General features: G+C 46.8%; 1 protein-coding gene across 2 annotated transcripts in view; it reads right to left on the bottom strand.

The window, feature by feature from the left end:
• Nucleotides 1-15,009, bottom strand: part of EED (embryonic ectoderm development) — a 170,215-nt gene that overhangs the window by 32,794 nt on the left and 122,412 nt on the right. For both annotated transcript variants that reach the window (XM_029602261.1, XM_029602262.1), the window contains exon 10: nt 6,951-7,109. In XM_029602261.1, the coding sequence (XP_029458121.1) occupies nt 6,951-7,109 (159 nt within the window). The remainder of the gene's footprint in view (nt 1-6,950; nt 7,110-15,009) is intronic.

Below are 15,009 nucleotides of genomic sequence, written 5' to 3'. Positions count from 1 at the left end.
TTCTGGCACCTATCTGCTCAAGGCTGCTGGCGCAGGGCATTCGGGCCTCTTTACTTTATATCCAGCTAGGCTGCGCATCGTCATAGCCACCGGAGTCTCCTGGTGCACCACCATGGAAGAAGCAAAGACATTTTTAAAAGAGACAGCATCGGCGGCTGCGTGCTCCCCTGCTGAGTAATGGCCGTGGTTAGCCTTGCCCGGATCTCTGGGCTTCTTGGCGTTTGTTTCCTCTTCTCTGTCGTTGTGCTATGGGCCCCACCGCTCTGCTATGGATACCTGCTGTTCGGGCAGGCACTGTTGTGCGCTTTTGTACGCGCTCTTGGGCTCTCCCAAGTTTTTTGGTGTTTTACATGGTTCTGCCCAGTTTGTGGCTGCAGGGGTCTATGGTACACTCCCTTTGAAGTTTGCAGGCTTGGTAAGCCATGATCCCGGCTGCTTTTTTGGAACAGGTCTGTTTTTCCTTCGGGGGCCCTGGTCCTCATGAAGCTGGCAACTCTCCAGGTCTTTAGTGCGGAGCCTGTGCGGGCTCCACTCTTCCGGTGTCTGCTTCTGGTGACTATTTTAGCCTCCAAGGGCTGCGACAGGGGCTCATGACCGAGGCACGTCTTTGCTTGTCCCCTTCTGGATAGTGATTTTCTTGGACTTTAGTCGTAATCTCAGGGGGGCTGGGTGTCATGATTGCTTATGTTCCCAATTTGATGCTCCCTTCACTATTTTGTGCGCATCTCCTGAGTCCATTGTTTCACGTGTTTCTGTCGATAATCAGGCTCAGTCAATCCTGTTTGTTACAATAGTTTGTATTATTGTTCATATTCACTGGGCACTGTATGGTGCTGATGGGATCGGGAGGTGGGGGGGGGGGCAGACCAGCATGCTAGTGATCTCGATCCCTATTATAGGGAGTGGGAGAGTTACCGGGGGGGGGGGGGGCTAAGTTTTCTAAGTGACCATATTGTACCACACTGTTTTTTACGTTCACACTCTGGTGTGGCACTCCTTAGGTGTCACATGATTAGCAGTTGGGGGTCTTGGCTGGGAAGGCCCCCGCTGCGACTCAACTTTGATATTACCTATATAGTAGCCTGTCCTATCTTGTCTAGTAATTTTATAATTTTATTTATTTATTTATTTATTTAAACGTTTTTATATACCGCACCATGGGGTAGTAGTCTATCCGTCTAGGCGGTTTACATAATAAAACACACACAATATCTTAACTTACATCATTTAAAATACAATATAGTTACAGTACAATAATAACAGGTACTGTTATAGAAATCAGAATTGAGAATTCATTGAGGTAGGTTGTATGCGCATGTGAATAAATGTTTTCAGTGCTTTTTTTTTTTTTTTTTTTTTTTAACTAGTTACGGTTTACTATTAAACGAATATATTCTGGAATTGAGTTCCATAATATAGGGCCTGCAACTGAAAAGGCTTGTTTTCTTGTCAATGCCAAACTTGCAGATTTTATTGATGGGATTTCCAAAATGCAGTAATGTTATGAATTTAATGACTTGGCATGTATGCAGGATAAACTCGCCTATCAAGAGGTCTAAGATCCTCTCTCTCCTCAAACGGAGGAAAGTTAAGCTTGCGTTTTTACAAGAAACACATCTCAGTGATGTGGAGCATGAAAAATTGCGCAGATAGTGGGGAGGAGGAGTGTATTATGCTTCTGCCACCACCAAATCCGTGGGAGTGGCTATTTTGGTCCATAAGAATGTGCCCCTTCGTATACATACAGAAATTAAAGATCCATTGGGGTGATATGTTATATTGGTAGTGGAGTGCCACCAGACTAAGATGATACTATGCAATCTCTATGCCCCCAACACTTACTGTCCCAATTTTTTTCAGGAGATTTTTCAACTCTTACTGCCTTATGTGGATGACCTTCTCATCATAGTGGAGGATTTTAATACCTTTCGGGATGGCCATTTAGATAAATCTCCCCTGTCTGGACTGCGTGCTGGCTATGGCAAGAGACCTGATTTTTTGGAACGCTCAATGCAATTACTCGATGTTTGGCGTCTTTTGCACCCTGGGGAAAAATACTTTACCCATGTTTCTAGGGCCCATGGTTCTCTTTCCCGGTTAGATTATTTCTTAATTAGTGTGAGTCATGTGTCCAAGGTCTGCGCAGTGATTATAGATGACATTATTTCTGACCATGCCCCGGTGCGATTGGAACTGCTGGTGGGAAAGTCTCACGCTACTTCTTTCTTTTGGCGTTTTCCGTTCTATTTGGCCAATGAAGGTAAGTTTCAGGAGTATCTGCGTGCTAAGTGGAAGGAATACACGGAGCTCAGTGCACAGCATGCGACTTCCCAGACGCTATTTTGGTATACTGCTAAGGCAGTTATATGGGGTGATATCATCTCCTATATGGCCCATAGGAAAAAGGCTATGGATCACAGGCTACTTGCTTTGACGGCCCAATTGAAAAGGGCTAAGGCCTCCTTGAATAGCGCTAATACTAGCACGGCCAGAACACACCTCTTGTCAGTCCAAGGGAAGTTGAACACACTGCTGCATCAGCGCGCTCAAAAGAGCTTTTTCTTTTATCAGTATAAACTCTATCAACATAGTAATAAATCTGGTAGGTTGCTGGCCAGTTTGGTGTGCGCTGCTCGCAGTTCTCGTCATATCCCCGCGGTACGCTCCCTCTCAGGTCAGATGCTTACGGAGACTGCAGCCATTTTGCAGAGATTTAAAAGAATTTTACAGCAGTCTCTATGCTTCGGAAGGGTGGGACGGGGTGGCGTGTACTCTGTTGCTCTCAATTGGGTCTCCTGTCGCTAACGGCGGAACAGCAATATAAGTTAAATATGCCAATTTCTCTGGAAGAGGTGTCCTCAGTTATCCGGGGTGCTAAGTGCCTCAAGGCCCCAGGCCCGGATGGATATGGTGCGGAGTTTTACAAGTGTGTAGCAGATCTAGTGAGGGCCCCTTTGGTCGGCGTTTTTTCAGAGCTGCTGGAGCTAGGTTCCTTCCCCGCTCATGCAAACACTGCCAATATTACTCTTATTCATAAGTCAGGGAAGGACCCCTCACTTCCGGAATCCTATCACTCAATATCTCTTTTAAACTTTGATCAAAAGATTTTCGCTAAAAGTTTAGCTGACCACCTGGCGGACATACTGCTCTCACTTTACAGATCGGACCAAGTGGGCTTCATCCGCAAACATTATGCCCTCACCAACATTTGTAAAGTATTAGTAGCAATGGCGATGTGCCAGCAAATAAATGCCCCCTTTCTTGCCATTAGTTTTGATGCTGAAAAGGCATTTGACCAGGGTAGAATGGGAGTATCTTTTCTTTGTTTTACGTCAGATGGGCTTTGAGGGGCTTTTTCTTGATGCGGTTCGATTACTGTACCAGGCTCCTGAGGCAATTATCACGGCTAAAGGATCCCATTCGGAGGCTTTTCCTATCGCGAGGGGTACCCGCCAAGTTTGCCCTCTCTCCCCTTTATTATTTGTCCTCCAACTCAAACCTTTATTAAAAGCGATTCAGCTAGCTAAGGGGATCAAGGGCATCAGGTTCCAGTCTGTCACCTTTAAATATGCAGCCTTTGCGGATGATATTTTAGTTTTTCTTTCTGACCCACGTGGGTCTCTCCACCCCCTGCTCCAACTTATGTGGGCTTTTGGAGTCTGCTCTGGCTTACGACTTAATATGTCTAAATCTGTGGCTTTGGCTTATCCAGAGGACTTATCATGGACCTGGGGGGAGGATTTTCCACTTCAGTGGGCCAATGCCTCATTTACTTACCTGGGGCTTGTTATCCCTCGCGCGCTGGCACACCTATATAAATTTAATGTTTCTCCTTTGTTGCAAGCTACTCAGGATAAGCTGCTAAATTGGTCCTCCTTGCCGTTGTCCTTGGGAGGTCTAGTTAATCTGTTTAAGATGATGATTCTCCCTAAGTGGCTATACCTCTTCCAGAACTTACCTCTCCAATTGCGTCGACTGGATCTGTTGCAGCTTGATAAGGCTCAGAGGTATTTCTTTTGGAGGGGCAGAAAGGCTCGGATCCCACTGACCTGGATGAGAGAGCGGCGGGGGGGGGGGGGGGGGTTGGGGGTTCCCAACTTGGCGTTCTATAGTCTGGCTAGCAACATCCGGGTTGTTAGAGATTGGTTACTGGACACGTCCACCTTTATTAATGTTCGGGCAGATGGGACACTAGCCATCCTCCAGTCTTTAGGCATGACAGACTATTTGTAACCTATCACTGGGATCATCAGAAACAGATCTGCAATTTAATTTTTGAGTTCTTTCAGAACTCTAGGGTATATACCATCTGGTCTAGGTGATTTGCTACTCTTTGTCATTCTGCCTTATTACATCTTCCAGGTACAGAGTGATTTAAATCAGTTTGAGACACAAAAATGAGAGGTCAAGGCTTTTTCTCTGTGCACTTTATCTACAGTGCAAATAAAGAAAAACTATCCCATATTCTCAATTCCAAATCAGTAATATAAATTCAAACAGGTCAGCTATTTTGAAGGGGCTGCCTTTCCCTTTTTACTATCAGTCAATCCACAAGTTGTTTTCTTCTAGTCTGGGGCCTTTGCTCTTGTCTCTGGTCTAGAGAAGACAGTCCGGAACAAGCATTCCCTATCTTAAGGTGGACCAGGCCAGATAACTGGGCTTACGGTGTTCTGTGTTCCCTGGGTATATGCTTTCACACAGTTCTGAATCATCACTATTGAAAATAGTTTCCGGCACAGGTTTCTCCCCAACATCCTCTTCAATAAACACCAAAGCAAAGAATTCATTCAGTCTTTCAGTGATGGCATTATCTTTAAGTTTTCCTTTAAACCTTGCTCAGCTAATGGTCCAACCGATTCGCTCACCGGCTTCCTGTTTTGAGTATATTTTTAAAACATTTTATTATGAGTTTGACTCTAAAGCAAGCTTCTTTTCAAATTTTCTTTTAGCTCACCTTATCAATGTTTTACTTTAGCATGCCAATACTTATGCTTTCCCCCATTTTCTTCAGCTGGATCCTTTTTCCATTTTTTGAAAGAAATTATTTTGGCTAAAATAGCATCTTTCACTTCACTTTTTAACCAAGTTGGTAGTCGTCTGGCCTTCCATCCACTTTTTTTTTTTTTTTTTTTTTTTTTAAATCATGGAATACATATGGACTAGGCTGCTAAGATGGGCTTCTAAGTTCTACTCCATAGTCCCATTTTTGCAGAGAGTTGTTTGTTGAACCATCAAGATTCAGTGATAGCATGCCTGGACATGAGATGCAGTAGCTCTGGCCAAACTCTAGCTGGTAGGACACCATCTGGCAGTGAATCTTGTAAAAATGGGTTGACATATTGTAAAAATGTCTTGGTGAGCACTGAGCCCATGTTGGCAATGTGCAACCTCTACTTCATCAGAATGAATCCTGGTAGATGATATTTTCAAATCTTTGCGAGTACTTTTTAAGCAAAATTCTACCCAGATGAAAAGGAGATGCAAGTGTAGCTCCAAGGCACTTTGTACCAGGAAGTTTCAAAGTGAAAAGCATGCAAGTAGTTTCACTTCGAGAACTGATGCAAAGTCCATGGGTAAAATCTACATGTGGCCTTTAGCCCGGTGGAGACAATTTGAAAACCGCCCCTTAATGACACTTTTTTCATACATTCAGAGTAATGAATGTTAACATAAGTACAATCTGTCCCTAATTGGTTGTCTGGGGTATGGTGGTAATATATTACTTTAAAATTTAATTAGAATTATAACATATGAGGGGGGTAACAGCCAGAAATAAACCTTGAGAAAGCAGGCTGAGAATGTCTCCACTGGGTAAAATTTCACTGTTGATGATAAAAGTTAATAAATCAGAATAAGATCTTTGAATTGTTCTATGATTTCTCTCTTATACCTGTTCAGATTACTGGCTGAAAATCTGATCTAATAAGCTCAATGATCAAAATGTTTTGTCCTCAGCCACCAAACAAGTTGTTTCAACACACGCTTTCCTACTGTCCATTGATTTTATCACTGGATTCATAATCCACTTTCCACAGTCCAAAGTGAATGTCATTTGAAGAAAGAATACATCCTGTGAGCTTCACATTACATTTTTATCACACTGTAACTGGGTGTGTAAAAGGGAATATAATAAGCAAGCTGTTAGCAGGTCCCTGAGCAGTTACACAAAGGCATGCAGATGGTCTCTCATTTACTATATCTGTTACATTTTTAGGCGACTGTTAATGCAGGACATATATGTGGCTGCATAATGAGTTTGGGAGTCTGCTGTTGAACCCAAGGTTCGTGCTTGCTTTATAAAGATTTTGTTCCTTAAACCATGATTTTAATTCCTTTTTCAGTTCAGAGATGAAAAATACTAAAGCTTCGTGTGCTCTGGTACTTAAATGAACTCCCACATGAGGATTTTAAAATATATTCAACTGATATCCAGTTCCTGAAAACAGAATTTCCTTCATAGCCAGGAACATAAAGTCTTATTTAAGGAAATAAAAGTGAAATTCAATGTTTTTCTCAGATATAGACCAATTTTCAAAAGCCTATCATTGGTGGCATTTACAATTATTCAGTAAGGATATAGTGAGGCTGCTGCCTTAGTCCATTGGGATACATGTAAATAAGAGATAAGTACAGGTGATAGCTTTTTATTAGACTAAATATAGTTGTAGCTAGCTTTTTTTTTTAAATAATATTTTTATTAGAATGCTTTCCCCCATACAGTAGACAATCTACACAACACAAATAATATAAATGAACATGTACCATACAGATGTCTTCATCTAAAACTCAAATAATTTAAATATATTTAAAGTTTGGAACTGGCAATAAGCATTATGTTTAAGAGTATTTTATACATAGATTGGTTTTTTTGTGTGAATATTATAGCTAGCTTTTAAGAGCTATACCCCCTTCCCTATATTAGCAAGGATAAATAAAGTGACTTTTCTTACCTTCTGCCAGAAATCCATCGAAAACCTCATGTACCAAATATCGCACTGGCTATAATCAAATCGGCCCAAGATAGTCACATTTGACTCACTGGGTTTAATTTTATCTATGTCATCTTCCATTTTACCAGGTTTCCAGCATACGATGGCATTTTCACAAGACTGTGCAGAAAAAATGAGTGAATCACTCAAAAAGTTTTTATGTTCTCCCTACCCCTCCTTTCACCCCATCAAACCCATATCTACCTAGATTGCTGGGTAGGTTGGCATTATTAAGCAGAGTTGCTTACCTGTAAACAAGTGTTCTCCTAGGACAGCAGATTGTTAATCCTCACTCATGGGCGACATCATCGGATGGATGCCGGCATGGAAAACTTATGTCAAAGTTTCTGGAACTTTAACTAAGCACAATGAGCATGCCCTATATATACACCACACTTCCACGCAGGGTCCCTCTTCAGTCTTATAACAGAGAATTATATAAAATTGAGATAAGGAGAAACCCAACTCCATGGAGTGGTGGGTGGGTTTCGTGAGGAGTAACATCCTGCTGTCCTAGGAGAACATCTGTTACAGGTAAGCAACTCTGCTTTCTCCTAGGACAAGCAGAATGGAAGTCCTCACACAAAAGGGGACCAATAGACACCAACCAGGTGCCAATGGGCACAACCACAGTGCTGTTGGTAACAGAGGGGGAGACAGCCTGAACCCAAACAATGGGCCCTAGGCAGGGAGATTTGGGTTCTACACCTGAAAGAGATTCCTGAAGACAGACTGGCCAAACCTGTCATGTCGGCCTTCCTTGTCCAGACAGTATTGGGAATCAAATGCGTGGAGAGAACTCCACATTGCAGTCTTGCAGATCTCCTTCATGGGAAGTACTCGCAAGTGGGCCACAGACGTTGCCATGGCTCATGACCCCCCGTCTTGGGGGTCATGAGCCTTGTCATGACCCCCAAGACGGAGTCCTGCCTGGGCATAACAGAAAGAGATGCAATCTGCCAGCCAACTGGATAGTGTCAGTTTGGCAACAGCAACTCCCAACCTATTCCTATCAAAAGAAATAAAAAGTTGGGTGGACTGTCTATGGGCTTCTGTCTGCTCCAGATAGAAGGCTAAGGTTCTCTTGCAATCCAGACTGTGCAGTGCTCATTCGCGTTGGTGCGAATGGGGCCTGGGAAAGAATGTTGGCAGGACGACCAACTGGTTAAAATGGAAATCCATCACCACCTTAGGCAGCAACTTAGGGTGCATACACAAGATCACCCTGACATGATAGAAATTAGTATAAAGTGGAACAGTCACTAAGGCCTGAAGCCTGCTGACCCTGCGTGCTGAAGTGACCGCCACCAAAAACATGACCTTCCAGGTCAGGTACTTCAGGTCACAGGTGCACAGCAGCTCAAAGGGAGCATTCATCAGCTGAGCTAACACCACACTGAGGTCCCAAGACACAGCAGGGAAGTTTCAACTGAAGCAGGCCTCGCATGTAACGTACAACTATAGGCTGAACAGAGATGGGCAAACCATCTACCATCATAGTGGTATTTGCTAATTGTACTTAGATAAACTCTAATGGAGTTGGTTTTCAAGCTAGCCTCCAATAGGTGTAGAAGGTAGTCAAGCAGTTTTTGTGTAAGGCAGGAGAATGGATTTAGAGCCTTCTGCTCACACCACACGAAAAACCTCCTCCACTTAAGTCTGTAGAAATTTCTAGTGGAAGGCTTTCTGGAAGGTTCCAGGACTTGAGACACATCCTCAGAGATTGAGCGGTTGCAGAATTAACCTCAGCATCCAGGCTCTGACTGACAAAGCCTGGAGGTTGGGATGCAGTAACCTGCCCCGGTCTTGCATGATGAGCTCTCGGGAAGTCCCCAGACTGATCGGTTTCCAAATCGACAACTCATAAAGGAGTGGAAACCAGACCAGTCTCGGACAATGAGGGGCTATGAGAATCATAATCCCCTGTCCTCGTGCAGCTTCAAGAGAGTCTTCGCCTCTAAGGGAATCAGAGGATATGTATACAGAAGTCCCTTGCCCCAATGGCAGGCAAAGTTGTCCAAGGCTGGTTTGCCGTCTGTCCCATACAGGGAGCAGAACTGAGTCATCTTTCTGTTGCAGAGGGATGCAAATAGATCCACATCTGGGATCCCCCCCAAGGCAGAAGATCCGGCTCACCACCCCCTGGTCCAGAGACCACTCATGGGGTCTGACGGCACAACTCAGCCTGTCTGCTATTACGTAGTTATAATTAGTGAGGTTTGGGTGGACCCTTGGACACTGTGGCAGCTGACCACGCCCATGGGGAGAAATCCCGTAAGGGGCCATAGGTCAGGCTCAGCTTAGGACACACAAACACAGAGATTGATCTTTTATTAGAAAATGTGGTGAAGCCACCAGAGGTGGCAGTGGTGAGCAGCAGTAGCCCGGCTGGGCTAGTATCTCTCAGGCGCTGGAACAGCGAATCCTCCGGTAGCAGTGCTGTAGTGGAAAGAACTGAGAATAATGAGTACAGTGGAATATGCACAAAGCCCCAGTATGGAGAACCCCAGGATAGGGAGAGCAGGCCGTCGAGGAGCGAGTACCTGATCCCTGAGAGCTGAGAGGCTTGAAGGTAATGTACTCACACAGCGGTTCCACGTAGGAGATGGCACTAGGGCTGGAACGGAGGCAGGCCCTCAAGGAGCGAGTACCTGGTTCCAGGGAACAGCTCTGAGGTGTAGCGAATCCTTCCAGACAGAAGAGCAGGTAGGAGCAGGCAGCGAGTCAGGGAACATGGGCCCTCGAGGAGCGAGTACCGGTTTCCTGATAGCGACCTGAAAAGCAAGTGAGGCCCCCAAGGAGCGGGTACCCCATTAGCGTTAAGAGTCCAATGGAAAATTAGAGAGGCAGAGTAGCTGGGTACGGAGAGCAAATCCCATCCGTAAGATACCCCTTGCTAACTCAAAGGCTAGAAAACATCGCAGGCTTTAAATATCCGGGCAGCGTGACGTCATCACAGGCGGATGCCCCTGAGGTTCGCGCCAAGTAGGAAATAAGAGTGAGGGCCGTGTGGCGCGCACGCCCTAAGGTACCAGTGGAGCATGGCGGGAGGCAGCGCCCAAGCCGGTCCAGGGACACCGAAGAGGATGGCAGGCAGACGCCGCAGCTGCCAGGCGTCCATCCATAGAGAGAGGAGGTGCAAAGAAAGAAAGGTAGGCGGCGTGAAGCCGTCGGGAAGGGACATTCTCTGTTCCAGCCAGATACATGGTCCTGAGCACCATTTCAAGGGACAAGGCCGAGGACCAGATCTGGACTGCTTACTGACACAGGAAGTACGATCCCATACCTCCATGCCTGTTGACATACTACATAACTACTTGGTTGTTTGTTTGGATCAGGACAACTTTGTTGGACAGTGGATCTCTGCAAGCCCACAGCGTGTACCTAATCACATGGAGCTCCAGGTAACTGATTTAACAATGTGTTTCCTAGGCAGACCAGAGGCCCTGGGTGTGGAGCTCCTCTATATGAACTCTCCACCCCAGGGTGGACGCATCCATGGTTAGGAGTGGTGAGTTCATAAAGAGGGGCTCTTTGGTAGGGGAACTTTGGAAGAATATTCCCCATTCTAAATTTGAGAGTACCTGCACCAGGATGCAGTCCCGGAGAGATGGGGTGATTTGGATGTGATCCTGGAGGCTCTGCGTAGCCTAGTGTTACTGCAACATCAGGGTCCATTGGGCTCTGCACATGTGCAAATGTGCCAAGGGAGTAACATGGTCAGTTGCAGCCATGTGGCCCAACAGCTCAACATGTGCCGAGCTAACACCTGCTGGCTCTGTTGAATCACTGCCGCTATGGACGTCAAGGGGACCACCCTGGAATGTGGCAGGAAGGCTTTTGCCTGAGCCATGTTTTCCAGGGCTCCTATGAAGTCCAATTGAAGTGACGGGCTGAGATGGGACTTCGGGTAGTTGACGACAAATCCTAGTGATTCCAAGTGCATGGACTGAGTGGCTCCTGCCTGAGTTGTATTCTTGACCAGCCAATTGTACAAATAAGGGAAAACATGCACTCCCAGCCTGTGGAAGTGCGGCCCCACCACAGCCAGGCATTTTGTGAAAACACATGGGGCCAACGCTAGCCCGAAGAGCAACACTACACTGGAAGGTGCAGTTTTCACACCACAAATCTGAGATACTTCCTGTGACTTGGGAAGATCTCGATGTGAGTATACGCATCCTTCAAACTGAGGGAGCATAGCTAGTTGCCTTTTTGTAAGAGGGGAAGCAAGGTGCCCAGGGAAATCATCTTTAACTTTTCTCTTTTTAGAAACTTGTTCAAGGCCCTCAGGTCTAGGATGGGATGGAGTCCTCCTGTTCTCTTTGGAATCTGGAAGTACCTGGAGTAGAATCCCTGCCCACTTTGCCTTGGTGGGACAAGTTCGACAGCTCTGGCTGTCAACAGGGTGAAGAGCTCCCTTATCAGTATCTCCTGATGCACTATTGGCCCCCAAAACGGGCACGGAGGGCAATGTGGCGGGACACCCAATAGGTTTAATCGGTATCCTTGACGGACGATGGACAGAACCCACTGGTCCGATGTAAAACTGGGCCACTAATCTGCGAAGAATCGCAGCCTCCCCCTGACTCCAGCATCTCAGGGACAGGTGGCTGGCTTAAGCTTCCTACAATCCAGTCAAAACCCCATCCCTGGATTTGACTGGGGCGCCAGCTGGGGCTCGAGAGCTCTCTGTTGCCTAGGACAGCATGGGAGCTCACTCACTGTGAACAGGAACGAGATACCAGAGGATAGTGCTTCCTCTGGCGGTAGAAAGACTTCCTCTGACCCTGTCTCACCGACTTCCTGGCTGATGAGGGTGGCTTGGAAGTGCTGGTGGAGAGTTGTTGGAGGGTTTCATGGTGGCCCCGTAACTGAGCTACCACATCCCTCATCCTATCTCTGAAAAGATTCCGTCCCGTACACGGCAAGTCAGCGAATCTTTCCTGTACCTCCAGTGGGAGATCCGAGGCCTGCAGCCATGCCCTTCTACGGGCACCGATTCCTGTTGCAGAGAATCTCGATGCCATTTTGAAAACATCGTAGGTTGTACGAACCTCATGTTTTCCGCACTCCAGCCCTTTTGCACCAGCGACACTTGCACCTGCTTCTAGAAGTTCTGTGAGGATTGGCTCATGTAGAGCTGGTAGGAAGTGATGCGGACAATAAGCATGGCTCCCTGGAATACTTTCCTCCCAAGAGTGTCCATCGCCCTGTGATCTATCCCTGAGGGTGCCAAGGAGTGGGTCCAAGAGCGCTCGGCCCTCTTGAGAGGGGATTTGACTACCACCGATTGGTGTGGCAGCTGACGCTTATAAAAATCCAGTAGCCTTATGGACAGGGTAGATCCCATCCAAATTCCTGTTCACGGGAGGTACTGAGAGGAGGTGTTCCCAGATCCTCAGCAACAATTCCTTAAACATCTCATGCACTGGGACTGCCACAATCTCCTTATGATTTCCAATATTTTATGCCTGGCATCCTTCTCCATCATCAACTGAAAAGGGATGGCCTCGGCCATTGCCTGCATGAAACCTGCAATGGTTAAGTCCTGTGGTGGAGAATTCCTTCGTTCTTTTGGAGGAATGGTTCTGAGGGTAGACCCTCAGAGTCCTCGGAGAAGGAATATGCAGTGTTATCCCCCAGGGGTCATACGGAGCCTCATTCTCACTGTAGTCCACAGGGGATGAGGCCCTATGTGCTTGGCCTTCATCCAGAGGCATAGGCACCGGTAGCAGTGGCACCCGCTCTGGCAAAGCTGGATGGAGGGTTACAGGCCTCTGTGACCCTGCCAGCCTTGGTGAAGATTCCTTGGAGGAGGAGCTGGCAACGACCACCATATTGGTTTGGGGAAGCATTGGTGCCCTGCTGGGCCTCGATGGCATCCCGGGAACTGATGCCAGCTGGGTCGATAACATACTGATGAGTACATTAAGCTACTCCAGCAGCGGTTCCAGAATGGAGAGTCTGTGCCACGGCCCAATGCCCTGCAGTACTCATTCCACCACTAGCTGGACTTGTACTCCAGCTCCTCTTCAAAAGCTGCCAATGCCAATACCAACTGGGAGGTTGGAGGGGTGGACAGATCTTCCTCAGATCTCAGAGGTGGATTGGCAACTGGCACCAGGACCGGTGGAGACTGCCACGGACCTCTGGCATCAATGGAGGATTGGCACTCCTTGCTTCGGGGCATCATGGCATAAGTTGGTGCCTCCCTGAGCCTGGCACCGTGCATCGAAGGGGACTGGTGGCTATGCTTCCTCAGCTTCCCTCGATGCTCTGCCTGGTCTTTCCCGGGTGTAGAGATTAAGAATGACGAACTGGACTTCCTTGACCTGGAAGAAACTGACAGAGGCCAGCCTCTGGTGCCTCTATCTGCTGGCATCGATAGAACTGAAGACCCTGCCGATGTTGATGACATGGTGTCCATCGGTGCAGCTCCAAGGTCCATCAGTGCAGATGCTGCCAATGCAGGCGTCGATGGCTTGGACTTTCTCGACCCAAAGAGATTCTCCATCTTATCGAGTCAAGTACGACGTCCCTTAGTGGTCCATCCGGGCGCACATGCAGCAACCCCGGACATCATGCGATGTCCCCAGACAGAACACATCTCATGAGGGTCCTTGATAGGCATGGTCCTCAGGAACTGTGGGCACAGACAAAAACCAGACGAGCCCATGATAAAAAGAATGGAAGTAAAACGTAAGCGGTGATGGCGGGCACCAAGGCACAGACACCACGGGGGGGGGGGGGGGGGGGGGGGGGGAATGATAGTGAAGTGAAACTTACCAAGAACGCAAAAAAAACTGGCTAAGGAACTTAGTGGGAGGAACTGAGAGGGACCTGGCGTCAATAGTAATGCAAAAATAACTGGTGAAACCTTTCCAAAGGCAATTTTCAAGGAAAAAGTCAAAAGCTCACTTAATCGCGAGGTGAAAGCTCTGCAGAAAAAAAGAGAGACTGAAGGAGGACCCCGCGTGGACACGTGGTATAGGGCATGCTAGGGATGCTCAGTGAGCCTAGTCGAAGTTCCAGAAAGTCTGACATAGGTTTTCTGTGCCAGGCTCCATCCGATGATGTCACCTATGTGTGATGACTACCATCCTGCTTGTCCTAAGAGGATTACTGATTACTGTGGTGACTTTAACCAGTAAGTTCAAGTTACACAGAAAGCCAGCTATCCTGAAGGTCTAATTGGGGGGGCCAATTTTCAAAAGGATTTCCAGAGGGTAAATGGGTGGTTACCTGAAGGAAAAAACTTTTGGAAATTGCATGATCCCCCACATTCAGGAAAAAGGTATGCGATCACAGCAATGTTAGGGTTGGCTAGAAGAGCAAGTTTGCTTACTGCAAACGGTGTTTTCCGTAGATAGCAGATGAATTAGCCATGCTGCCTGGGTACGTCCTCTATGCCACTAGGTGGCGGAGCTCTCTAAGTATGGTTAAGTCTTTCAGCTAGGCACTCCCTGATGTATATCGCTCGCTCTGCCTGAGGTACCTCAGTCTGTATCAAAGCAAGTGATATGCCATGTCAGAACTGTCTGGGGAGGCAGGTTGGTCAGCATGACTAATTCATCTGCTATCTACAGAAAACACTGTTTAGGGTAGGCAAACTTGCTCTTTTCACATAGATAAGGAGCTGAATTAGCCATGCTGTCTGGGAGTCCCCAGCTGACATATTGAGCAGTTGATGTTATTTTTCTTTGTTTATGGTGCTCAATACAGGATGTATTGGCGGACAGTTCCTATGAAGGCTGGTTATGTGAGGTACATGTGCCCTTCTGTAGGATAGTCCATCACAATAGCGCGTCATCTGCAACTTGCTAATCTAAGCAGTAATGGGATGTGAAAGTATGTAAAGATGACGACATCGCCATTTTACAGATGTGTATGATAGGTGCTTCATGAAAGTGGGCAACTGAGGTCGCCATGGCTGTTACTTGATGCGTTTTGCAGTTGTAGATAGCGACTGCGATCGATTATGGTAACAAATTTGTAAACCGTTGGATATCCAGGTGGA

This window comes from Rhinatrema bivittatum, chromosome 5, assembly GCF_901001135.1.
Source record: "Rhinatrema bivittatum chromosome 5, aRhiBiv1.1, whole genome shotgun sequence".
Lineage (NCBI taxonomy): Eukaryota > Metazoa > Chordata > Amphibia > Gymnophiona > Rhinatrematidae > Rhinatrema > Rhinatrema bivittatum.
This window is presented reverse-complemented; position numbering and strand designations above follow the sequence as displayed.